This window comes from Myxocyprinus asiaticus, chromosome 13 (assembly GCF_019703515.2).
Source record: "Myxocyprinus asiaticus isolate MX2 ecotype Aquarium Trade chromosome 13, UBuf_Myxa_2, whole genome shotgun sequence".
Taxonomy (NCBI): Eukaryota; Metazoa; Chordata; class Actinopteri; order Cypriniformes; family Catostomidae; genus Myxocyprinus; species Myxocyprinus asiaticus.
In genome coordinates, this window is record NC_059356.1 from 8,231,942 (window position 1) to 8,259,631 (window position 27,690).

The 27,690-nt window shown below is 39.0% G+C and overlaps 2 protein-coding genes across 5 annotated transcripts in view; one reads left to right on the forward strand and one right to left on the reverse strand.

Annotated features, from left to right (window-relative positions):
* Window positions 1-9,681, reverse strand: part of LOC127450416 (uncharacterized) — a 33,256-nt gene extending 23,575 nt beyond the window's left edge. The window contains exons 1-2 of the mRNA XM_051714524.1: window positions 9,459-9,681; window positions 8,036-8,145 (exon numbers count right to left, since the gene is read on the reverse strand). Of these exons, the coding sequence (XP_051570484.1) occupies window positions 8,036-8,145; window positions 9,459-9,537 (189 nt within the window). The 5' untranslated portion in view covers window positions 9,538-9,681. The remainder of the gene's footprint in view (window positions 1-8,035; window positions 8,146-9,458) is intronic.
* Window positions 9,682-25,097: 15,416 nt separating this feature from the next.
* LOC127450322 (xylosyltransferase 2-like) overlaps window positions 25,098-27,690 on the forward strand; it is a 39,216-nt gene continuing 36,623 nt past the window's right edge. For 2 of the 4 annotated variants that reach the window (XM_051714328.1, XM_051714331.1), the window contains exon 1: window positions 25,098-25,238. In XM_051714328.1, coding sequence (XP_051570288.1) covers window positions 25,107-25,238 — 132 coding nt within the window. In that variant the 5' untranslated portion in view covers window positions 25,098-25,106. The remainder of the gene's footprint in view (window positions 25,239-27,690) is intronic. The other 2 variants (XM_051714330.1, XM_051714329.1) reach the window with 2 other exon arrangements.

Consider the following 27,690-nt stretch of genomic DNA (forward strand, 5'->3'; position numbering starts at 1 on the left):
ACAAGAGGATAAGTACATCAGAGTCTCTAGTTTGAGAAATAGATGCCTCACATGTACTCAGCTGACAGCTTCATTGAATTCTACCCGCTCAACACCAGTTTCATGTACAACAGTAAAGAGAAGACTCAGGGGTGCAGGCCTTATGGGAAGAATTGCAAAGAAAAAGCCACTTTTGAAACAGAAAAAACAAAAAGAAAAGGTTACAGTGGGCAAAGAAACACAGACATTGGACAACAGATAATTGGAAAAGAGTGTTATGGATCTTAACTCCACTGAGCTTTTGTGGGATCAGCTAGACTGTAAGGTGTGTGGGAAGTACCCGATAAATACAGCCACATCTATGGCAAGTGCTACAGGAAGTGTGGGGTGAAATGTCACCTGCGTATCTGGTCAAACTGACAGCTAGAATGCCAAGGATCTGCAAAGCTGTCATTGCTGCACGTGGAGGATTTTTTTTACGAGAACTCTTTGAAGTAGTTTAAGAAGTTCTGAATTTTGTTTTCAAATTGTAATAGTAATTTTTCAAGTTATTAATGTCCTGACTATACATTGTGATCTGCTGAATGGCACTTTGGTGAATAAAAGTACCCATTTCTTTCCATAAGAGTAAAATCTGTATATTATTACAAACTTCTGGCCGCCAGTGTGTGTGTGTATATATGTATATATATATATATATATATATATACAGTTGAAGTCAGAAGTTTACATACATTTAGGTTGAAGTCATTAAAACTAATTTTTTTTAACCACTCCACAGGTTTAATATTAGCAAACTACAGTATTGGCAAGTCGTTTAGGACATCTACTTTGTGCATGACACAAGTAATTTTTCCAGCAATTGTTTACAGACAGATTGTTTCACTTTTAACTGACTATATCACAATTCCAGTGGGTCAGAATTTTACATACACCAAGTTAACTGTGCATTTAAACAGCTTGGAAAATTCCAGAAAATTATGTCAAGCCTTAAGACAATTAGCTTCTGATAGGAGATGTACTGAATTGGAGGTGTACCCGTGGATGAATTTTAAGGCCTACCTTCAAACTCAGTGCCTCTTTGCTTGACATCATGGGAAATTCAAAAGAAATCAGCCAAGACCTCAAAAAAAAAAAAAAAAAAAGAAAGTCTGGTTCATCCTTGGGAGCAATTTCCAAACACCTGAAGGTACGATGTTCATCTGTACAAACAATAGTACGCAAGTATAATCACCATGTGACCACACAGCCATCATACCGCTCAGGAAGATGCATTCTGTCTCCTAGAGAGGAAATTTGGTGCAAAAGTGAAAAACAATCCCAGAACAACAACAAAGGACCTTGTGAAGATGCTGGAGGAAACAGGTAGACAAGTATCTATATCCACAGTAAAATGAGTCCTATATCGACATAACCTGAAAGGCTGTTCAGCAAGGAAGAAGCCACTGCTCCAAAACCACCATAAAAAAGCAAGACTACAGTTTGCAAGTGCACATGGGGACAAAGATCTTACTTTTTGGAGAAATGTCCTCTGGTCCGATGAAACAAAAAATTGAACTGTTTGGCCATAATGACCATCATTATGTTTGGAGGAAAAAGGGTGAGGCTTGCAAGCCGAAGAACACCATCCCAACCGTGAAGCATGGGGGTGGCAGCATCATGTTGTGGGGGTGCTTTGCTGCAGGAGGGACTGGTTCACTTCACAAAATAGATGGCATCATAAGGAAGGCAACATCTCAAGACATCAGCCAGGAAGTTAAAGCTCGGTCGCAAATGGGTCTTCCAAATGGACAATGACCACAAGCATACCTCCAAAGTTGTGGCAAAATGGCTTAAAGGCAACAAAGTCAAAGTATTGGAGTGGTCATCACAAAGCCCTGACCTCAGTCTGAACAAAAATGTGTGGGCAGAACTGAAAAAGCATGTGCGAGCAAGGAGGCCTACAAACCTGACTAAGTTACACCAGTTCTGTCTTTAGGAATGGGCCAAAATTCCAGCAACTTATTGTGAGATGCTTGTGGAAGGCTACCAAAACGTTTCACCCAAGTTAAACAATTTAAAGGCAATGCTACCAAATACTAACAAAGTGTATGTAAACTTCTGACCCACTGGGAAAGTGATGAAAGAAATAAAAGCTGAAATAAATCATTCTCTCTACTATTATTCTGACATTTCACATTCTTAAAATAAAGTAGTGATCCTAACTGACCTAAGACGGGGAATGTTTTCTACGATTAAATGTAGGTGTATGTAAACTTCTGACTTCAACTGTATATGGTAAGGTAACTTCCAGTTAACCAATTAACAGTTTTTTACATTTGGATTTTTACATTCTTTTTACAAATAAAGTGTTCGTCTGTTTTATGTCTCTTATATAGCATTTTAAATATGGATGAATCACATGAAAACATGACCAGGTCACATTTCAGCCCAACATCAAAAGGAAAAATAACATGAATATTTTGCAAGAAGAAAATGAAATAAATTAGTTTTACCATAATTGAATGTGTGACTTTTGAGTTTTTCTGTGATTCCCATTATTCTCAAAAGTGATTTTTATTAGATTCTTTTAGATCAGATTAGATTCTTACTGTATCATATGTAATCACATCACTGTATGAATTGCTACACTGTAAACCCTAATGTTGTCATTATTGGAAAAAATCAAGGTGTCTTAATGAAACATTACTTGAAATGCCAAGTTTTGGGCTCATAATTCAAGTTCCTTAAACTATTTAAGTTGAAACAACAACATTTAAATAGCAAATCTGAGTTAAGTCTACCTGCATCTAGTTACCTTAACTTACATTGTTAAATTCATATTACAGTATATGAATACCAAGTTAAGTCAACTTAATTACACCATTACTCAATTCAATTGAGGGAACGAGTTTACTCAATCAATTGGATTTTCAATGTACAGTATAATACAATGATTTTCTTTAAAAAGTAAATACTACCATGATTTATTAACACTTTACAATTTAAATAATATATGATTAATCAGCTACTTAAATAAATAAATAAACAAATGGACATGAAATATTGATTTGAGTTTAAATAATTTTTATTATTTGAGAAGCAAGAGACTGTGAAGTGATAGGAGAGACATGAAACTAGCACAGTTAAGTAGGAAATCAGTTGCCTGGGACAAGGGTCCATTTTATTGTTTGGCGGTCATGAAATAAAAATATTTTATCTTTCAGTGATGCAAAACTTCATTATATTCCATTCTAGGCCTATGTAGTTATGAACTGAGTGTTTAGTCCCTCTGCAGACACCAGTGACCTGTAGCTGTAAGATTAGTTCAGCATTTATGGACTCAGAAACGAGTGTATTTGAATGTGTAACTAATATAAAGTGGTTTTAAATGAAAACGTGAAGAAAACACTGCCAGCAACACCAAAACAACTGTATAATCTAACATAGCTACCATCCATTTGTTAACTACATTTCCTAGTAGTGTGTTTCTCGTGTTATGATATCTATGAATCAATATCAGGTTCAAAATTGATTTAATTGAATTGATTTCAAAGGAACTATTTAACATTAATGGATGACATAGTTTTTTATATGGTGAAAACGATGCACTCGTAAAGGTAAAAAATGCCCCTAAATATCAACTCCAGAGGGCAAATACTAAAACAAGACCATTTCTGGGGGTGTTTTACACTTAAGTTTGAGTTTTCCCTTATATGTCACATCACAAGCCACTGCGGGACATTGAACAGCATTCCCTATGAGATAAAGACTCAGTGCTCAGTTCATAAAGACTCTGAAGCACAACACAGCACTCATCACAGCTCTGACATCACTCAATGTGACGTATTCTGACCTTTCCCATCACCCCTCCCATCCTGGATATGGAGAGACACGTTTAGTAAAAGTGAGGTCAAAGGTCACCTTCCCTCGCTGGTTTTCACTTTCAACAAACACGGAGTCCCCCAAAAAGAGAGACGTCCTTTTGTTTGCTCCTCTGATTCAGGCAGTGTGAAGAAGCAATAGCATGGAAAATCTGGCCTGAAGTCGGGGGAGGACCCCTTCAACAGTGTGCCTTTTTCAGCGCCTGACCTAAAGTACAACCTTTGTGTCCTGTGACACCCCCCAAAAAACACAGACTCAAACAATTGGTTAGAGGCACGAACATACTGGATACAAGTAAAGTAAACTTTTTAGAGTTTGACTTTTGTGGGTGTTGAGTCACTTTAATCAAGTCCCGCAATTTATTTCTCATTGGATATCACCTTTTACGCATGTCACATTTCAATGTACAATGGGTCGTGAATGCCATTTCACATTGACTAAAGGTTGAAACATACTCTAAGCAAGTTCATGAGCACAGGTGCATCTAGCTACGCAACCTCAATTTTGAACAATGAATAAAGTCCCATCCTTATTTTTTTCCGTGTAATTTCATGCTTTACCCAAAAATACGCCACATTTCCTATTGCCTAAAAGCCGAAAGAGACACTACCAGTGACATAACCCAAATGCAAAGCACCTGTCGGCACCTAGCACCCTCCAAACATCCCTCGGCTGTCTTTGTTGCCCTCTTGGCCCTCCTGGCCTACAGTTACGCCACTGTACTCTATGCTTGTACGTGAACTCAGACACTTCCAAAAGTGTCAGACCACAATTCATAATACAACGCAAGTATGCGCTGCATTCTCAGCATTGCCACAAGTGGCGCTCTGGCTGCCATTAACATGAACTGTTCATTCGAGTTTTCTCTATCATTCTCTATAAGTTAATAACACATCTGGTTTTATGGCACAAGTTTTGGAAGGTAACTTTATCACCCCTTGAGTACTGAGGTTTGTTACCGCCACAGTAATGCTACAAAAAACGTTAAGTATGTTCATCTGGACAGCCCATTGGCAATGTGTTGACCAAGCGCTCACATCTGCATACAGTGTAAAATATGTTTCTGACCTTAGGAGTTTACTTCCGCATTTAAATGCAATTGTCACTCCCAAAATGCCACAATACGTACGTGTCCAATTAGAAAGTGGTTTCATCTCAGACCTCTTCAGTGCCTCTTCCCGGTTCAACCTGTACCTCCTCATGTCTATCTTCATCAACAGCTCAACTTAGCAGAAACATTTTTGCATTCCCTCCATTTGGGAGGAAGAATGTGGAGCCAGTTTCCCTGTTTTACTAAGATAAGGTTAAAGTTCCCTCAGGCAACGGTCACGACACAAACAGAACAGGAAAAGGAAACGCTGAGGATGAGGTATGACTTCAGGGTGAGAGTGGAGGATATGCTTTATTACCAGAACTCACCAGAAAAATGGTGCACTCTAATCTATCTTCTGCTTTCATGAGCCACATCCTGACAACTGGGCACATGTAAAGAGAAATGCTCTGACTTGAGGTCAGGATACACAGACTAGAAAGTCGTCAGGAAACTGGTGACAGAAGGTTACCTATTGGTAAGACTTTGACTAAAGTTTAACAAACTGGAAAAGGAAGAAGAGCCCTTGCAAAAAAGTTATGTGGCATTACCATGGTACAGTGATGTATCAGATGGTAACACAATGGTACTTTAATGTATATCATGGTACTGAATGATAATTACCCACAGATGGTAAGAGGGTAGTGAATGACTTAACCTCCAGTGTGCTGTCTGTCTGCACTGGTCTCAGAAAAGTTTGAAATGTAACTTATTTTAATCCTAACTCCATATAAAGAATCTGAAAGCAACAAGAACCCATTTATTCTCAATGTGAAAATGAACAGTAAATATAGGAATGCATTTACAAATGTTAATGAATGGAACCGTATTGTACAGATATAACAAAATAAACTATAACAAAATGTATTTTAAAATGGAGCGAAATGACCCACAGATGTGTTCATGTTAAAAGTTATTCAAAATAACTAACATGTTTTTTCAACTTCCCAAAATCCACATATATGGACATTATGTTTATCAGCGTGCTGGCGCGAAAAATAAATGAATGTTTTAAAGTGGCATATCAAATGAAACTAGAGATGCTACTCTTTACAACCAAACAGGTTTCAATCAAAAAACTTAAAGAGTTTTCTTACCATAGGCACTTTTGTTGGCACTGCGCTTGTAGAAGCGCTTCACGGAAATCAACGCCATGCTGTTGTGTCACGTGACTCTGTGCGCCAGAAGTTTAACCCTTAAATGACAGTCTAGAGTGTTGTGAACAGTATTCAGTCAGTTTTACTTAATTAAAATCATGCATTGCGTATAGAACAGCCGAAATACAACGTCCACACATGTGGACTAAAGGTCTGCAACCCGGGCCCGACGGGACCCTTAAACCCAACGGGTACAGCTCTAGTGTACTGAGGGGCTGCTGTGCCTTGTTAAAACTGTGCATGTTTACTGTTTCAGTACTGTTATGAATGTTGCCTATATGCTTACATAAAATACAGCCTATTGCAACAGTACTTGCGGAGATGAATTAGTAAGCGATTTCGAGTTCGGGCTTAAAATCTGACTGTATCATTCGGGCCGGGTAGGGCCACACAGTCTCGGGTACGGGTACAGGTCAGGTTCGGGTTTCATTTTAAGGCCTGTGCAGACCTCTAATGTGGACACGGGGTTGCACAAGGTTAAACAAGCACAATATAACCACAACTTCCTTGATATATATAGCACTCACAGTTAAGAGCCACCCAACTCACGGTTCTCCGCCATTTTTTACTTATTCAGCGTTTTGAACATGGAGTCTCATCAGCTCCTGAGGGATTATGGGATAGTAAAGTGTCCAGTGGTTGCGCACCTCAGAATCTCGCCGGTCATCTGGGTATTTCTCGCCTAACCTTTTATGAATACCAAGATTCGGACATACAGCTCCATTGACATACTGCTTTTGGCATACTACTGTATATAGAAGGGAAGTTCAGCTATGCATATTTGGACAGACTACACTTGAAAGCACTAGAAAGCTTCAACCGCAGTGGAGGGTGAAAGAGGAAGCCATGCCACCTGCATCCCTCTCCTAACATCTCCGCACTGGAATTTACCTCGTTGGTTTAATATCTGATTCCTGTGTAACTTTTGTGAAAATACTGGAAAGTTGAATTCATCACAGCCAGGGTTACAATCTCGCCGTTTTGTACTCCTCACATACAGCACTGTGTTTGTAAAGGCCTAGGTGTTTCGTTGCTCAAAGGTCTGACTCATACAAATCCGGACAACGTGTGACAACTGCGAATGATTAAGTTTAAGATGCCAGATACCATTTCCTTCTTTGTGATTACCTCATAATAAAACTCCAGAGCTACAAATTTGTCTGTTATGAATGTTTTGCAGTTATAAATCTTTGTTATTAATTCCTGCTAATGTAGCGTACATTCTTGCTTATTTTGCTGGATATTCTATCTGACGTTAACAATGCACAACCTCCCGTGAACTGAGTCACAGTGTTTGGCGTAGTACAATGTGACGCTGTTGGGTGTCAGTTTGCAGATTCTTAAGAAAAAGATAGCATGTAATCTATGTTTGTGTACTAGTGTCCCAAATATTGATAAAACAAACAGTGGGATAAATTGTTCATAAGCAAAATGATCAAACTAGGGCAGATGTGACTCCTTTTCTAAACCACATTTCCAACTGTTCAGCGGTTGCCAGCTGAGTTTCAAGGTAAACCGTATTAAATTTGATCTTATTTCCCATAGGAAAGAAAAATCATTAATGAGGTCTCTTTAATATCTCAATTGTTTCTCCTAGACAGCAACAAGATTGAATAGAGAACAAACGGATGCTTTTGTTTCACATGCGTCACCTCTTGAATTTCAGAAGAGATCACAACAATGTCTCAAACTGTGCTCAGATTTGCCAAGATCCCAATGTCTGAAATGAAAAGATCTCAATATGATCATTTTTCATCACATTCTTCCAAGACTATCTGAGCTATGCTATCCGCATTCATTGTACAGTATAGTTCTGTACTCTCACTGTGTCTCATATGTGCCTATTTATTTCTACTAAGGGCATAGAAACAACTGAGAACTCAATCTCTTCTTGAGCTATAAAAGAGCAACCTCTGAGCAATCAAATAGTTTTCTGGGGTCTTACCATGTTCGAATGAGATTCCTGATAAACTCTTATTTTGCAGCAGAGAGGAAGCTTCCGGTACAGAACAAACAGCAGCACCACAATCAGCACAAAAAACACCAGACAACAGACTGGAAAACAGAGAAGACAACAGACACAACTCATCAATCAATGTGTTAACTGTGCTCTCAATGACTGGAGTTAATCATCATTTGATTAACAGTCAAAAGTTTGGACATACCTGCTCATTCTTTATTATTTCTAGTTTCCACATTTTAGAATAACAGTTAAGTCAAATGGAAAAATGGAAATTAATAGAGACAAAATAATAATAATTTAAAAAAAATCATACATTTTTAGCTTGCTGGACCTTGTTTATTGCTTTTCCATCACCGTAAAAAAAATAAAAAAAAATTTTTTATAATAATAATAATAATATATATATATATTTAAGATTCGCACATTTCAATCTAATCACAAAATTCCATCAAATTTAATTGTGCAATGTTTAACAAAATAATAAAAAAAATTGAATATATTTATATTCAATTTGTTATGAAATTGAAATGAATAAATCTTACAATATTTATAATGTACCCAGTTCAACACTTCTGTCTCATTTTATTTGTACATTTTTACAAAAAGGAAATTTTTTGTTTTATTAATAAATAAAATCACATATGGGCACAATATATATATTTGACAACAAAAATATTCACAAGAATGTAAGCATATGCCCTTCAGATAAAAAGGTTTTTAAGATCATGAGAAACAAATTCAGTCAAGTACGACTAAACTTTTGACTATAGTGTATGTGCATTATTGTCAGTATAATCTTTTTCACATAACATTTCAAGAAAATGCGTCAAATAATTTTTTATAATATTTAAAGAAGCCTCTGCATTAACATTAAATTAAGAAAAGCTATTAAGATCTCCCCTTTATGACATTTATGATCAGTGTCATGGGGTTTAACAGTTCTAAAATTATATAATACCGCTGTTAAAACAAAATGATAGTAATAATAATAATAATAATAATAAATACAAAAAGAAATAATTATCGGAGAAAAGTTGCATCCACTCAAAAAATACTTTTTAAATGTACGTATTTTAATTGAATAACAATTCTATCTAACAGAATAGTAATCCGTAATCAATAAAAAAAAAAAAAAAAAAAGATAAATTATATATATATATATATATATATATATATATATATATATATATATATGTTATCAATTTTTTTTAAACATTATACAATTCAATTTGATGGAATTTTTCTCATAAAAATTAAAATGCGTAAATCTTTAAAAAAAGAAAAAAAAGAAAGAAAAAGAAAAGAGGCTAATGTGTATACATACACATTTTAGTGCAAATTCTTTAACATAAGTTCTTGAAAACTATATTTATTTCGCTTAAGCATATAGGATACTCTGACTTACATGCACCTACGATGGCTGTCCGGTGGTCCAGTGAGGAGCTGCTGCTGGTGGGGACAGTTGGGGACACAGTAGTGGACATCTTCAGCTCTGAGAAGCGACGCAAAATGTCTCATAGTAAGTCAAGAAAAGAAAAGTTTTTCTTTCTCCCCCGCTTCATTTCAGAGAGAAGGAAGTAACTCGAGTGCCAGAACTTCTGTTGCGCACTGAACGTCAGTCACGACTCATATACATTGTTGCCATCAGTGAATGGACAGCGAATCCTACTACTGTAAAGGCCTGCCTCGTGAATATTAATGAGGTACGTGAGTGGACGCTCCAGGAAGGTTGCCAGGCAACATCTGCCTGTTTAATTAATATTCATGAGGTGCGCCTTCGTCGTAGTATGATTCGTTGGCTTGGAGCCAGCACGAACATGTGAAATGAAACAGACAACAAGAACGTTGTGGATTTGTTTTCGTCGTAATCGGGATATACAGAAAGGAAAAAAAAATGAATTATTTTTTTAAAAAACAAAAAAAGCATTCTTTTTTGTGTCACACCTTCTAGAGTTTCACTCACTCAAATAAACAAGCTGAAACATTCCTGTAACATGTACTGGTTGTCTTGGAGATGTGCAAGGCTTTGCGCTTTTAAAGTGCGCCGCCTATCGGCATTTTACCGTTAATACCGTCACCTGAAAGTTGTGCAGCATCAGAGATATTCAACACGAGACCGTACTTGTATTAAAATGAATGGGAGAACAAGCATTTGGTCTGTCAGAGGGGAACAACAACTGCAGTTTGTTTGTTTGCTGTGTTTTTTGCTGAGACACTGGACCAGTAGTTGCTAGGTGATTGTGCTGCACTTCACTGGCACTAGCTGGGTTTCCATCGAAATGTTTAGTATTTCTTTAAGCGCATTTCTAAAAATTCGACTTAGAAAAACACGAATTGTTGCGCATTTCCATCCACAACGTAATGCGCAAAACGAGTCGCCTCATCATGATGGAGCAGCTGAATGACCTCCCTGCTTCGGGGAGAGTTTTATTTGCAAGACTGGAGCAAGTATCTAATTTTATTAAATGCATATACGAGACACCACAGAATAAGTGTAATATTGGGTATAATGGGTCTGAAATAGCTGCGATGCCCACACGCCGCCAGTGTCCGAATACAGCGCCCGCTCTCAAAACTGCTCTGGCGGATTGTGAGGACCCACTTTATCGACCAGCTGTGGGTTAAAAACTTCAGAAAGTCAAGCACTATATTTAAAGAATTGTGCGCCAATGTCGGACCTTTCGTTGGGCCAGTCACATCAAGCTATCGCACATAATGGTCAAAACACATAATCGTTTTGCAAATAAACTGTTTTTGCGCATTTTAACTAATGCGAAACTCTAGAAAATCCACCTCCTCCTAGCGCATTACATTTTTATGCGAATTTAGAAAGCTTATTCGCCATTCCATTTCCATTCAGGATTTCTTAAGCGCAATTTCAAAATGTGCATTAAAAAAGGGAAGAGGTCTGAGATGAAACCACTTTCTAATTGGACACGTACATATTGTGACATTTTGGGACCAGCTACTTAAGGTAAATCTTGTCTATTAGTGAGTTTTTTAGGGCAATCCTGCTTCAGTTTCAGGCTTTTGACACTTTTTTCAGATTACCATTTTTTTATTGATTCATACAGATAACAAAGAAAAGTAAAACATATATACACAGAATCAATATTTAACCCCCACTACGACCCCTCCCAATCCCCAACCCCACTCGACCCCCAACAAACATCCCTGTGGTCACATATAAGTATACACACACACAAAAAATAAAATAAAACTATAACATTCACACACATTTAAAACTATGCTTCTCTCTCCACTGCCCCTCCCCGAGAGCCCCCCAATTATGCCAAATAGCTGCCCCATTTCCCATCAAACGAATCCCAGATCCCCAGCCTTCTACATGACACCTCCTCGAAAGCTGCCACCCTCCCCATCTCCGCTCCAGCCAACTTCCATCCTCTTAAGACAATCTGTCTGCCGATCATAACACTGGTCAGGACCCATTTTTTGTGTGTTTATCCCCTATATTGATGACTGCCCCATCGCCAAAAATACAGAGTCTGGGGCAAAATGAAATTTGAGTGCCCAATACATCACACATAAAACTCTGAACCTTCAACCAAAATTCTTGGATCTTAACACACCACCAAAAGACACGGGTTGTGTCTCCATCTTCTGATTGGCATCACCAGCAGGTGGGTGTGTCTTTAAGGCCAAGCCTGTACAATCTAGAAGGGGTCCAATAGAATCTATGTAAAATCATGAATTGCATAAGGCGTACCCTTGCATCTTTAGATACAGACTTGACGTTTTTTAGAATCCTAGCCCACACTCCCTCCTCCAATACCAAATTTAAATCTTTCTACCATAATCTCTTGAGAGAAGTTGAAGCTCCGTCCCCCAGACTCTGAATTAGCAGGGAGTAATACACTGATGCCTCATGACCTTTTCCAAAAGCAGTTATCATTACTCCCAGAGTATCTGCTGCTTTAGGGGGGTGTATGCTACTCCCAAAAATAGTACAGAGCAGGTGGCGCAGCTTTAAATACCTAAAGAATTGAGACCTGGAAATCCCAAAATGTTGAACTATATTTTCAAAGGATCTCTACACTTCACTCTCATGTCACCGAGTGTATTAACCTCCCTTACAATCCACTCTGACCAGCAGAAAGGGGACTTATTAATACATCATTTTGGGTTCAGCCATATGCTCAAGGCAACATTTAAATAAATGTCAGAATTAAACACTCTGGACACTTTTGTCCATACTGAGTGCAAATGCGAGATAACAGGGTGTAACTTAACTTCTCCAAATAGTTTGATAGAAAGGCTTTGCAATGGCAAAATAGGGGCAAGAACTTCCTGTTCAATACAGAACCAGGGAGGGGCTCTCTCAGGTGGAAGCGACCAGTGAGCCAAATATCGGAGACTGAATGCATAATAATAAAATAAATCTTGAGTAGGCCTAGCCCAGTTTTGTCAATCGGCCTATGCAATTTACTGAAATGTAATCTGGGACGTTTACCATTCCAAATGAAGGACTTCGCTATGCTATCAAATTGCTTGAAATAAGAGAGGGGGACATCTATAGGGAGAGACTGTATTCTGAATTTTGGAATACAATTCATTTTAATAACATTAACCTTCTCAATCATCGATAAATGTAATGAAGCCCACCTGCTCACATCGCTCGAAAACCTTTTTAAAGGGTCAAAATTAACTAACTAAAATCACACAAATTTGCTGGGAATAAAATCCCCAAATACTTAATGCCCTGTTTGGGCCACTGGAAGGCGCCCAGCTGAAAAGCCGTTACCGGGCAGTACGCTGTCAGAGCCAAAGCTTCGGATTTAGACCAATTAACTCTGTATTCCGATAACTTGGAAAAGGAATTAATAATTCTGTGGAGGCAAGGCAAAGATCTAGTGGGGTTGGAGACGAATAATAAAATATCATCTGCGTAAAGCAAAAGCTTATGCGCCACACCTCCTCCCACCACCCCTGGAAAATCATCCTCCTTTCTTATCGTGGCTGCTAATGGTTCCAGGGTAAGACAGAACAATAATGGGGAAAAAGGGCAACCCTTCCGGGTGCCCCTATCCAGAGTAAACTAATCTTAAATTAATCCATTTGTTTGTACCACCGCTACTGGGTGTCTATAAAGTAACTTAATCCAACCAATAAAAGTTTTCCCGAACACATACATTTCCAAAATCTTAAAAAGATAATCCCATTCTACCATATCAAACACCTTTTTGTCTTCAAGTGAGATGGCAGCAACCAGAGTCTGATCATTCGCCACTGACCACATGATATTGATGAAATGCCAAATGTTATTAGAAGAGCTACAACCCCGAATAAACCCCACCTGATATAGATGTATAAGAGTTGTCATAACTTTACTTAATCTGTTAGCCAAAAATTTTGACAATATTTTAACATCTAGCTGGATCAGGGAAATTGGACGGTAACTCTTACACTCGCTTGGATCTTTGTCCTTTTTAAGAATCAGACTGATCCGGGCTTGCGTCATAGTTGGCGGAAGTTTTCCATTCTTTAATGATTCCGTATAAACTTCTAGCAAAATTGGAGCCAATTCTGTAGCATAAGATCTAAAAAACTCAGTGGCAAAGCCATCTGGCCCCAGAGCTTTGTCTGTAGGCAATGCCTTAATTACCTCATCAAGAATCAAGCGAATTATTTTGCTCAGCCATCAGTTTAGGAAGTTCTAATGGTTCCACAAAGTTTCTAATATCCTTATCAGTAGATGAAGACATGGAACTATAGAGATCAATTCTTTAAAAGCATTAAAGCATTACATCAATGGCTGAGGTAAATATTTCACCACCAGCAGATTTCACTGAGGGAATGGTAGAAAAAGACTCTCTCTGTTTCATATATCTAGCCAGATGTTTTCCTGCCTTATACCCCGACTCAAAGTATGACTTTCTTGCCCTGAATAGCCAAAACTCCACCTTCCACAACAAAATAGTATTATATCTGTATTTCAATCAGGTCAATTATTTGAGGCCATCAGACGACATTTGGCGCTTCAGCTCGGCACTTTTAATGTTCCCTTCCAACTCGAGGTCTCGTGCTTTGGATTTTTGGTGAATGAGGCATACTGTATGATCCGGCCCCTAAGAACCGCCTTAAGTGCCTCCCAAGCCACGCCCACAGAGGATACTGAGGACCAGTTGGTCTCCATATAAACATTGATTTTGGCCTTTAACATTTGTTGGAATTCAGGATTTTGTAAAAGGGATACATTAAAGCGGCAACTATATGATTTCCTTTTCTCCATATGTGGCAATACCTATAAACTCACCAGGGCGTGATCTGAGACTAAAATGTTTCCAATTGAGCAATCAACAACAGATGAAATGAGGGACTTAGAGATAGATATATATATATATATATATATATATATATATATAAATCTATTCTAGAATAAATCTTATGGACTGATGAAAAAAATTTATAGTCCCTACCAGATGGGTTCAAAAGTCTCCAAATATCTGTAAGACCAAGATTTTTACACATCTTTTGAAGCATCAATGTTGCTCTAGGGGGCTTGCACACTTTTGCATCACTATGATCAAGGACTGAGTCCATTAAATTTAAAGTCTCCTCCCAATATTATATCATGAGGGGTGCCAGCGGCTTGCAAAATCCCTTCAAGATCTATAAAAAAGCCCTGATCATCAACGTTAGATGTGTAAATATTAGCCAAAATAAGACTTTGCCCCTGAATTTCTGCTAAAACAATAATGACTCTTCCTAATTTATCTTTAATCTGTTTGAGACATTTGAACTGTAGATGCTTACTTATCAGTGTAATGACTCCCCTGCTCTTAATTGAGCCAGCACTAAAGAAAACATGTCCACCCCATGTCTTCCCAAATTTTTCAGCTTCCTGTGGGGAAAGATGCATTTCTTGAAGAAACACTATATCATATTTCTTACGCTTAAGAAGATAAATAACTTTCCTTCTTTTTATGGGGTGCCCCAACCTATTCACATTCCACGTGGAGAGAGATAATCCACTCATATTAACACTTGACATTTTGACATATGAGAAAAAATAGATTGTGTGTCAAAAACAAAATTAGAAAGACCACATTCCAACAATCAACAATCAAACCCCGAACTTCCCTCAGAACCAAACAAACAGAAAAAAGAAAAACGTGGGCATTAACCCCGTGCATGACAGTGCCAACTGGTGTCCATCCCTCTAAACTCAAACAGAACATGTACGCCTACAAGAGCCCCCATGACAACTTTGCCGTCGGATTGCTCAAGTCCGGTGTTTCTGTACAAATTTTGTGAGACAGAGTTACACAACAAAATATAATCTATAAAACAAACTCCAGACAATAAGTGGAATAGACACAAAGAACATGTAGATTCATCCACAAAACTGTCCCAGTTGAATGTTTTATGGCTATCCTTAGCATCTATTCTCAATTTGGCCGGGAACATCAGTGCAAAATGTATTTATTTATTCATTTATTTAACAGGGACAATGCAGAAACATTGCTACAATTTCAAGCAGCGGATGCTCCACATACAGGCTTCTAGCCAAAGGCTAATTTGCATCCCCAGTCCCTGGTTATGCTTTTTTAACAACAATAAAACAATAATCAGTCAAAAAACTAAGCAAAAAGTTAAAAAATATAACAATAATAAAAGAAAACTGAGACGACCATCAGTGTTCACAAACCTGCTTTTGTTTGTACCACCTTTTTAGATTTCTTTGAAAAATGTTCAACTCCATTTGCATTTTCAGTTCAGCTGGTAGGCTGTTCCAAAGCAGTGTACCTTGAACTGAAAATGTGGATTGTGTAAATTTAGTTTTTCTCCTCGGTACTGTGCAATTCTGATTAGTTGCACCTCTTGTAGTGATCCACTTACTACTCTGTTTTGATATTAATTGGCATATGATATCTGGAGCACGATTATGTACACATTTAAAAAACATTTTAATGAGAGACAAATTTATAAAATTTTCAAAACTAAGCAAAATATCTTTTTGTAAAATATTACAATGATGCCATCTAATTGGTTTCTTGTCCAAAATTTTTAGTGTTTGTTTATATAGAAATCTAACAGATTTGATGGTCAGTTGAGAAACCTGACTCCAGACAGTCTCACAATAAGATAAATGTGAGAAGATCATTGCATGCATGTATAACTTAGCTGCTTTTAAGGATAGATACGGTCTAATCATATAAAAACAGTTAAGGTTTGTTCTGATTGTTCTACACAGCCTCTTTACATGCACATCAAATTTCAATTGAGAATCTAAAATAACATCTTAATATTTAAAATCATTAACTGTCTCTATTGCCTTTTGATTGATCTTAATTATAAAACCATTCATTTCCTTCCTTCTAATTGAAAAACACACTGAGACAGTTTTTGAACAATTCATGGTCAAACAGTTGTTTTGCAGCCACTGTGACACGCCAGTCATTTCATTTGCTTATATATCTGTAGCTAAGTGTGGAGTCTGTGCTGATACATAAACGACTGTGTCATCTGCATATAACTGACATTTAGTTTACGTACAACAATTTAGTAAATCATTGACATATAAAGAAAACAACAGTGGACCTAAAATTGACCCTTGAGTGAGACCCATCTCATTGTTTCGCAAAGATTTATTTTAACACACTGATCTAGAGATCCTAAATATGATCTAAACCAATTTATTGCCTGCTGTGAGAAACTAAACAGATTTTATGCAGGAGTATTTCATGATTCACAGTCTCAAATGCCTTTTTGAGGTCTAAAAATACTGCGCCTACCACATTACCATTATCTAAAGCTCCCTTAATAAATTCTGTGAGAAAGCAGTTTGCCATTTCTGTTGAATACTTAGGCCTAATACCAAACTGTTAAGAGTGAAGTAGAAAATTGTTTTCTAGATATTTGATAAGTTGTTCAGCTACCAACTTTTCCAGAATTTTAGAAAATGCAGGGAGTATAGAAATTGGTCTATAATTCTGAACTTCAACTGATCCTGCCTTAAAAATTGGGGTTATAATAGAAGTTTTCCAATTTGAGGGCAATTTACTTTCTCTAATAGATACATTTAACAAATTTACCAAGGGCTTTATCAAACAAGCACTATATTTTTTTTATAAATGCGGTATCCATTCCAAATATATCCTTAGCCCTTGAGTGATTCAATTGATTAATAATTTGGAGTATCTTCATCCAACTCAGAGATATAAAAGGATGAGGGTTTGTCTTTTATTGCATATTGAGGTAATTGTACAGGTTCAAAACATATAGCAAGTTCTTCCAGAGACTGGATAAAATATCTATTAAATTCATTAGCAATTTCAGTGCTATCAGTACTAAGTCTTCCATTTATGTGCAGCTCCAACAATGGTTTTCTTTGTATACCTTCTCGTTTAGAAAGTTTGTTAATGCACTTCCAAAGAGATGAGATATTTCCTCCTGATTCTGCAATCAATTGCTCAAAATATGCCATTTTCGCCTTTCTCATTTCACTAACTACTTTATTTCTTAAAGATTTAAAGCTTAGAATATCTGTCTGTGTTTTTGTAAGCAAAGACTTTTTCAAAGCAAGAGCTCTCTTTTTCATTAGTTGATGGATATCTGAATTTAGCCATAGTAAGGATGCACTATTTTGTCTACATTTTAACAGTTGTGTATACTTTTGAATAATTTTTTCAATGGTTCTCATCACAATTTCACAGTTTTTGTCCGGGTCACCAATTTGTAATGCATCATTCCAATTAATATTTTTTATATCATTTTCAAAAAATGTTATTTTACTCTTGGGAATGCCTACTACTCCTGGTTTAAAAGTTTGATGAAAATTACTCTGCAAACGTTTCTCTGTCAATTTTCTAACAACCAGGATCATGTTATGATCAGACAAACCTGTCAGCAGATTATATATTTTAAACCCTTTCGGGTTTATTTGTAAATGCAAGATCAATAAGATTTTTACTTGTTTTTGTTAACCTTGTTGGACCTTTTATTAACTGGTTGAATTTATGTTTGGCTGTAATTGATTTCAATTTTTGCTTACTACGTTTGTCTACCCAATTTATGTTAAAATCTCCAAATAAAATAGTTTCAGTACGACAATTTAAAAACTTCAACAATTCCTCTAAATTATAATAAAAAGAAGAATCATGTGAGTGTGGATTATACAAAATCACAACATTAAAATTCATTTTTGGTGACATTATAACATTTAACGCCAAACATTCTAATCCAGCAATATCTAGTTTCACTTCAGCACATTTAAAAGTATCCTTAATATGAATCATGACTCCCCCTCCTCTTCGTGATGGTCTATCCTTTCTGTAACAACTGTAATCAGGAACATCAATCATGCATGTTGGTGTATTGGTAGACAACCAAGTTTCACTCAATGTTAAAAAGTCCAGGTTTGAGTTTATAAGCAGATGCTCAACTTGATCCCTCTTTGGCATAATACTTCGGATATTCAGGTGCCCCCCTAAAATACCTTGTGGTTTGAGTCTTGAATCCCAAATCACTCTGGCATGGTTTACAGTCTGAAATAATTTAAACTGTTTCTGTGCAGCATGGTTGATGGCTCCTTTTGTCTTTGAGTTTTCATAAAGTACCTGTTGTTTGTTTGTTTGTTTGCTTTACTCCAGACAACACATTATATTGTTCACAGATAAGGGATGGTTTAGACTCACCAAAACTCTCTGAATCAAGGACAGGACTAATACAGAGCTCTGATGTTTCAAGCATGGGCACATCCTGTAAAATATCCAAGGGGAGTTTGACCAAACACCCAACAGCTCCCAGCTTACACCCTGATGGTCCACTGATCTCTGCACCACAGTTCACACTCCAGCCTGGATTACACTCAGTCATCCACTTACTGGTTCAGTTATATGTTGGTTTGTTGATGGTCCATGGTCACCGCTGAGCAGGAGAATAATCAGTAGAACCTTTGGACCATACCATTTGCTTCTCTTGACATGCTGATGACTTTCTTTTCCTTGATGATGATTGATTTGCCAGCAGGTAGAATAAATAATGTGGTATCCTTGGCTGAAAAAGTTCAAAAAAAAAGTTTTGGTCTATCAACCATGGGCATGAGTTCAACAGATATAGTCTGTGTTTCATTTCCAGTAGCACTGACACCAAAACCACATGGACTTATCAGGAACCACAAACAAAGCAGCCATATGCAACAAAACTACTTATCCCTCTTTCCAACATTTAAAATCTTTCTTTAGTGTTGATGAGCAATTGTTGAAAAATACCAAATAAGATTAAAAATGACTGTAGAAAAAGGTTAAGCAAAGGGGCAAGTGTGGAGCCTAACAAACCACCCCTGCACCTGGTGGCCATCTTAACAAAAAGCGACCTTCTGTTTATGTAAGAGTTTCTTGCATTCCTTGAATCGATCATGTTTCTCTCTTGTCAAATTCGCAAAGTCTGGGAACAAAAAAATACTGTGTTTCTTCCAAAAATGCCTTCCTTTACTCCTCGCCTTGTGTAACACCAGATCTTTATCAGATGATCTCAGAAATTTGGCCAGAATTGATCGAGGCCTGTCTCCCTCAGTGGATCGCCGAGCCAGAACCCTGTGAGCTCACTTGATTTCCAGCTTATGGCCTGTTATGTTGAGCAGACTCAGAAAGAGCCCTTCCAGGAATTTCACCATATCCTGATCCACTTCGGCTTCAGGAATTCCGACGATTTGGATGTTATTCCAATGGCTATGGTTCTCCAGGTCCTCCAACTTCTCCCAGACACGATCCAAATCCACTTTGGTCGCTAGCTGATTAGCAGCTAATTCCCTCTCCGATGACTCCAGATAATCGATCCGTTTCTTGGCATCCCCCACTCTTGTGACCACCTCGGAGAACTTCGTCTCCATGGCAGTGATCGATCAACGTTTTAAAGCAAGATCCTCCAAGTCAGCAACAACCTTCGTCAGCATTGCCGACATGTTCAACATTTCTCGCCAAATTTCCCAAAACTCTCCCACCAAATCGGCTCCTGGGCCCGCAGCCTGCTGCTCAGGGGTGTCAGCCTGAGCATGTAAGTGTCTTTTAATGTCTCCGGAGCCAGAGGATTTGAACTTCTTTGACATATTGTCCTCCTAGAACAGTTATGGAACAAAGTGTATCGAATCTCACTGGTTTATGTCATTAATAGTGTTAAAACTAGCAAAGTTCGCAGAGCTCGCCATTCACACATCCGAACCTCACATGGCATCGCGTGACTCTCCAGCTTTTGACGCTTTTTGACTTTGAGTTGCTAATTTGTGGGCTGGACTCAGCTGTACAGCAATTAGTACTTAAGTAGTGAGAGAACTGTAGGGGCAGCAGAAGCAGCAGCCCTTGTGTGCAGCCCTCTTCATGTGAAGACATATCTCGGGTAAAGACCTGCGAGTGCACCGAGCAAGGACACCGACAAGGAGCCAGCCACTATGCTAAGTTTTGCCCCTACTCTCTTTTTCATATAGTTATTCTTTATTCTACTTGTAATATGTGTTTTCAGGACATTCCTATTGTCTCATGTGGGCAAAAATTTACACGCACACACTGTAGACTATGCACTCCAGAGCACCTTAGATTATTTAGCATTGCCTTTCCACAGCCCCTTTCCATCTCTGTTGGACTGTGGAACTGCCAGTCAGCTGTCAACAAATCTGACTTCATTCTGGCCTTTACCGGTCAGTCAAAACTCAATGTTTTGGCTCTGACTGAGACATGGATCTGCAGAGACAACACTGCAACTCCGTCAGCTCTTTCAGCTGACTTCACTTTCACCCACATCCCTCATCTGACTGGGCGGGGTGGGAGAACCGGTTTGCTAATTTCAAACTCATGGAAATTCACTCCGTTCTCTTCTCTCTGCAATAACACAACTTTTGAATATCCTGCCATTACTGCCACTTATCCTCCTAAAATCCACTTTTTGGTCGTCTATCGCCCCCCAGGTCAACTAGGCAACTTTGTTGAAGAGCTAGATGTACTACTGTCCTCATTCCCTGAGGACAGCACTCTGCTGTTGGTCCTTGGGGACTTTAATATCCACCTGGAAAAACCTCAAGCAGTTGACTTTCTAGCTCTTCCGACCTCATTTGATCTTACAAGTCTGCACACCCCTGCAAATCACAGAGCAGGAAAACAGCTAGATCTCATCCTTACATGTATCTCCAATAATCCCCTTGTTACCCCTCTACACATCTCTGACCATTTTTAAATCCAGTTTTCTGTTACTCTCCCTTCTTCTTTACCTCTTACTCCACCTATGGTATCCTTATGCCACAGCCTCCGTTCTCTCTCACCCACTCGCTTCTCTTCCATAGTCTCTGCATTCCTTCCCTCCACTAGCCATTATTCTTCACTTGATTTAAATGAAGCTACAAATGCTCTTTGTTCAACATTAACTTCTTGCCTTGATAGTGTCTGTCCTCTTACCTCCAGGCCAGCACGTGCCACACCCTCCTGCCCCTGGCTGTTGGAGACACTTTGTGATCACCGAGCTGAGGGCTGCGGAGAGAAAGTGGCACAAGTCAAAAGACCCTGCTGACCTGTGTAAGTATCAATCACGTCTCTCCTCTTTTTACGCTTTTTCTGCTGCTAAAATGGATTATTACCAGAACAAGACACTTTAGATTCCCGTAAACTATTTTTAACTTTCTCATCTCTTCTCTATCCTCCTCCACCACATCCTACTACTTTTTTGGCTGCTGATGAGTTTGCCACATTTTTTACTGACAAGGCAGTGAGCATCAGCAGCCAGTTCTCTACACCTAACACCCACAGCTACTCTCTTCCAACATCCCATCCTCTGTTTTCCTCATTCTCTCCTCTCTCCGAGGCTGAGGTCTCCAAAGTGCTTCTTTTAAACCATCCTACCACCTGTCCACTTGACCCTGTCCCCTCCCATCTTATGCAAGCTGCCTCTCCATCGATCTTACCCACACTCACACGCATTATCAGTGGATCTCTCACATCTGGAAACTTTTCCAATACATTCAAGCTGCCTCGAGTAACTCCACTGCTTAAAAAAAACAACACTTAACCCCACAGTATTCTACAAATACAGCCCAGTCTCTCTCCTACCCTTCCTGTCTAAAACTCTTGAGAGGGTCGTATTCAACCAGTTTTCTGCTTTTCTCTCACAGAACAGCCTACTTGACAGGCATCAGTCTGGCTTAGAAAAGGACACTCAATAGAGACTGCCCTCTTGTCAGTAGCTGAAATCCTGCAACTGGCGAGAGCTAACTCCAAATCATTCGTCCTCATCCTCCTTGACTTTTCTGCTGCCTTTGACACAGTGAACCACAAGATCCTCCTGTCCACCATCTCTGACCTAGGCATCACAGGAACTGTGCTTGGATGGTTTGAGTCATATCTCACTTGCAGATCGTTCAAGGTCTCCTGGGAAGGAGAGGTTTCCAAGACACACCAGCTGACCACTAGGGTTCCTCAAGAATCAGTGCTTGGACCTGTCCTCTTCTCGATGTACACAACATCACTCATTGAGGCACATGGCTTTTCCTACCACTGCTACACAGATGATATGCAGCTCTACCTGTCGTTCCAGCCTGGTAACCCTACTGTCTCAGCTCGTATCTCTGCCTGCCTCTCTGACATTTCAGCCTGGATGAAGGAACGACACCTTCAGTTCAACCTTGCCAAGAGAGATCTCCTTGTGATCCCAGTCAACCCATCTGCTGACCACAACCTCACTATTTATCTTGGTTAAACTACACTAACACCAACCAGAACAGCCCGGAACCTAGTTGTGGTGGTAGATGAACAGCTTAATTTCACTGCACATGTCTCATCAACTGCCCGGTCTTGCAGATTTGTGCTTTACAACATCAGGAAAATCAGAACTTTCCTGCCTGAATATGCAACACAGCTCCTGGTCCAAGCTCTGGTCATTTCAAGACTGGACTACTGCAATGCTCTGTTGGCTGGCCTTCGAGCTAACACAATTAAGCCACTGCAGATCGTCCAGAATATAGCAGTACATCTGGTCTTCAATCAGCCAAAAAGGGCTCATGTCACCCCACTCTTGATTTCATTCCACTGGCTACCTGTAGCTGCCTGCATCAAATTCAAGGCTTTAACTATGGCTTTCAGAACAGCCAATGGAATTGCACCCTCTTACTTCAAATCACATCTTCAGGTCTATGCTCCAACTCGCTCTCTATGGTCTATGAAGGAGCAATGCCTGGTGGTCCCATCACAAAGGGGCTCAAAGTGTATTTCATGATCGTTCACTTTCTCTGCTCCTCTGTGGTGGAATGAACTTCCAACCTCCACACAATCTGCTGTTACCTTCTCAACATTCAAGAACCAGCTGAAAACACATATGTTCCGTGGGCACTTAACCAACCCACACTAATTGCACTTACTACTGCACTTAATGTATGAAAAAAAATAGTTGTCTGTCTCTTTCTTCTGTGCTTGCATCTTTCCTACTCCAGCCACTGTGAGAACTTAGTAGTCATATACTGCAGATGTTGTTAAACTTTGTATGACATATTGCTTGCTATGTGTCTAATTTGTAAGTCGCTTTGGATAAAAGCATCTGCTAAATGATTAAATGTAAATGTATGTAAATGAAAAATTGGGACACCCAATATGGCGGCTGTAGGAATGAAGTCCCGCCTTACAGGTAAAAGAGCCAATCACCTTTTAGATGCAGACATCGGCTGTCAATCAACTCGAGAACACCAATGCGCATTAGCTATACACAAGTTGAGAAAATTTAGTTTTTTAAAGTGATCTGAGCCAAAGAACAAGGGTGACCATACGTCCTCTTTTTCCCGGACATGTTCTCTGTTTCGGACTAATACTTCATTATGTGTGTGCATATTTGCATTTCTTTAACCCTTCTTTGTAAGTCCCTCCTTCTCGCACACCAATTGGTCGATTATAAGAGGCTTGCAGCAATTATTGTCCAAATTCCTGCCTGTCAGTCTCACCGCGAACACGCCAAGTGCTGTTGTTCGGCATCAAACAGCTGCTTGACAGTAGCAGCAAATAACAGCTGAGTGGAAACAATGCCCAAAATGAAAGTGCAAATTTACAGAAGATTTGCACAAAAAATTCCCATGCTTTCGTCCAGGTCGAGATCCGTGGGAAACAGAATGTATGACATGTAAAGCTGGCACTTATGTGTCAGTTGCTAATAAAGGTGCAAGTGATTTAGAAGCACACATTAGCTCTGCGAAGCATAAAGGGTCAGCAAAAGGTGAAAGTTCATCAGGTAAATTAACGGACTACTTTTTGCTACCAGGTAAAATTGTTTTCACATTGCTTAATTTTCCATGGCCATTCAAAATAATAGTAATAGTAAATGAAGGTACACTCATGGCATCAAATATTTTATTTTAGTACATGGACATTCAAAAGAATGTTGGAAATTTGTATTTATTTATATATATTTATGTTATGCTAATAGAGTGTCTTTTTCACTGTATTAAAGTTTGCATTCATAGTAACACTGTTTTGAACCCTATTATTCCACCCCACCACCATTCGTAGCGTTAGGGCTCAAAGAAAATCCCGAGTTTCCCACTCATCATGTGCGGGCTCAACTCGTAAATATGATCATTCCGACATGACTTGAACCCACCAATAGAAAATAGCTGACCTGGAGCGTTCCAAATATGGCCGCCGAGTGGACTGACTTGCCTTTAATCATATTTCTCGTATTTACGTTTTTTTATGTCTTTATGAATAACCACTGAATAAAAAAATAAATTAAAAAATACCTGTTGATGGTGATATCTGATTAGTAGGATGTGAGAAACTTGCATAAGGGTAGTCACGCACTAAAACATTGAATTTTTTATTTATGTTTATTTATTTATTTTGCATCATGCACCTGTCATATAAGCATGTTTTTATGCAAACACTTGGTCATTTACTTCATTTCCTCTGTGGACACGGATTCAAATTCGGCTAAATTACTCTGAATCACCTATCTTTCTTAACGGGCATTGACCGGGTAACAGAATGATTCAGGGAGTCGACTCTCTCCAGTGCATCGCTCGCAGCTGACAATACTCGTCGCTCAGCGCGAGTCAGGGGGCTGAGGGAAAATGGTTGCGAGCACTCGTGTGCAGAAGCTCCTTAGACGGTACAAAGTCGCAATCGCGGCCGGTTTAACGATTTTGCTGATCCAGGGGCTGGTGGTATGGAGTCTGCGGAGTCTGGAGGAGGGAGAGGCTGAGGTAGGCGCTGTTTAATGAGGGTGAATGTGTTCTCCGTGCCTCAGTTGCATGATATGAGGGTTCAGCATAGCATGCTAAGCTAATCTAAAGCCCGTCAGTCAGTCACTTTAGTCAGTTATAGCGACACCGAGTGTAAACAAACTGTTTTTAGTGTTATCAGAGAAGGTAATGTAATATGAAACACGTCTACAGTTGTGACGATCAAATGCTGTGTAGATGATCATTCAGAGCGATTTGTTTTCACCGGCGTCGGGTTTTACTCTGTGTGTCAAAACTTAGTGGGCTGTCTACGTAGACTGCATTTTTGGGCTCAATATTCTCAATACGTAGTGAGCTGTTTATGTAGACAGCGCGCATCATAGTCTCAAAACCTAGTGAGGTATTTACCTAGGAAGTGTTTTTGGGCATCATGATGTCAAATTCTGGTGAGCTCTCTTTGTAGACAGCATCTTTGAGCATCACTTTTTTCAAATCTAGTGAGCTGATTGTTTACATAGGCAACAATTTGGGGCGCCATAACCATAAATTCATTTGCGCTGTCTACATAGACGCCATTTTTGGGCATTATAACCTCAAAACCTTGTGAGCTGCCTATCTAGACAACATTTTTGGTCTTCATAGCATCAAAAATTGAGTAAGCTACTTATTTAGTGAGCTGTCTACATTGTGAGCAGCCCACCTAGGTAGCATAGGTAGACATCATAGTCTCAAAGCCTAGTGAGCTGCCTTCCCAGACAGCACTTTTAAACACTATAGTATCAAAACTTCGTGAGCTGCCTTCCTAGTGAGCTGCTTTCCTAAGTAACATAGGTAGGCATTGTAGTCTCAAAGCCTAGTGAGCTGTCTTAGCAGACACCATTTTTGGGCAATATAACCTCAAATCCTAGTGAGTTGCCTACCAAGACAGCATTTTTGAGTATTACAGTATCGAAACTTTGTGAGCTACGTATTTAGTGAGCTGCCTTCCTAGTGAGCTGCTTTCCTAGGTAACATAGGTAGGCATTGTAGTCTCAAAGCCTAGTGAGTTGTCTTAGCAGACACCATTTTTGAGCATTATAACCTCAAATCCTAGTGAGTTGCCTACCAAGACAGCATTTTTGAGTATTACAGTATCGAAACTTTGTGAGCTACGTATTTAGTGAGCTGCCTTCCTAGTGAGCTGCTTTCCTAGGTAACATAGGTAGGCGTTGTAGTCTCAAAGCCTAGTGAGCTGTCTTAGCAGACACCATTTTTGAGCATTATAACCTCAAAACCTAGTGAGCTGCTTACCAAGACAGCATTTTTGGGCATTACTGTATCAAAATTTAGTGAGCTACGTATTTAGTAAGCTGTCTGCCTAGTGAGCTGCTTACCACATGGGTATGCATCGTAGTCTCAAAGCCTAGTGAGCTGTCTTCGCAGACACCATTTTTGGGCATTATAACCTCAAATCCTAGTGAGTTGCCTACCAAGACAGCATTTTTGAGTATTACAGTATCGAAACTTTGTGAGCTACGTATTTAGTGAGCTGCCTTCCTAGTGAGCTGCTTTCCTAGGTAACATAAGTAGGCGTTGTAGTCTCAAAGCCTAGTGAGCTGTCTTAGCAGACACCATTTTTGAGCATTATAACCTCAACCTAGTGAGCTGCCTACCAAGACAGCATTTTTGGGCATTACTGTATCAAAATTTAGTGAGCTACGTATTTAGTAAGCTGTCTGCCTAGTGAGCTGCTTACTGTGTGGGTATGCATCGTAGTCTCAAAGACTATTGAGCTGTCTTCGTAGACACCATTTTGGGCATTATAATCTCAAAACTTAGCTGTCGACCTAGACAAAATTTTTGGACTTCATAGCATCAAAAAGTTAGTGAGCTTCTTATTTAGTGAGCTTTCTACATTGTCTCTACATTCTAAAAGCCTGGCAAGCTTTCTTAGACAGCATTATTGAGCATCATAACCTCACAAGCTAGTGAGCTGCCTTCTGAGATGGCATTTTTAGGTATCATTGTCTCAAAACTGTGTGAATTATTTTATCTGTCTAGGAAGGCAACTGAAAAATGCTGCTGACTTGGAACTTATCAAAACTTGCTTACAATGCTGTTTGAATGCTTGAGATTCCCAAAATTCCTGGCCAGTAGTTGGCAGCTCACTAGATTTTTAGAAATCACCCATAATCGAGTCCCATTTTTCACTAAATGAGGCCCAGTGATGTTCATTGATTCAGTTCGGCGTTTACAGACCCTACCAGGTAAGAAAGTTATTTCTGTTGCATCAGACAGGATTTGTAAACTGTTGCCTGTTAAACTAACCATGTGTGACCGTGTCCTGATGCCCAGATGTCTGTAAATAATGAGTTTGTCTAGTTTTCAAACATCTGAGCTGGTTCAAACCCCAGCAGGGTTGATTTGTGAACACAATATCATTACTGTGCCCTTGATCACTGAACCTCAGGTAACTCCACGAGAACTGAACCTG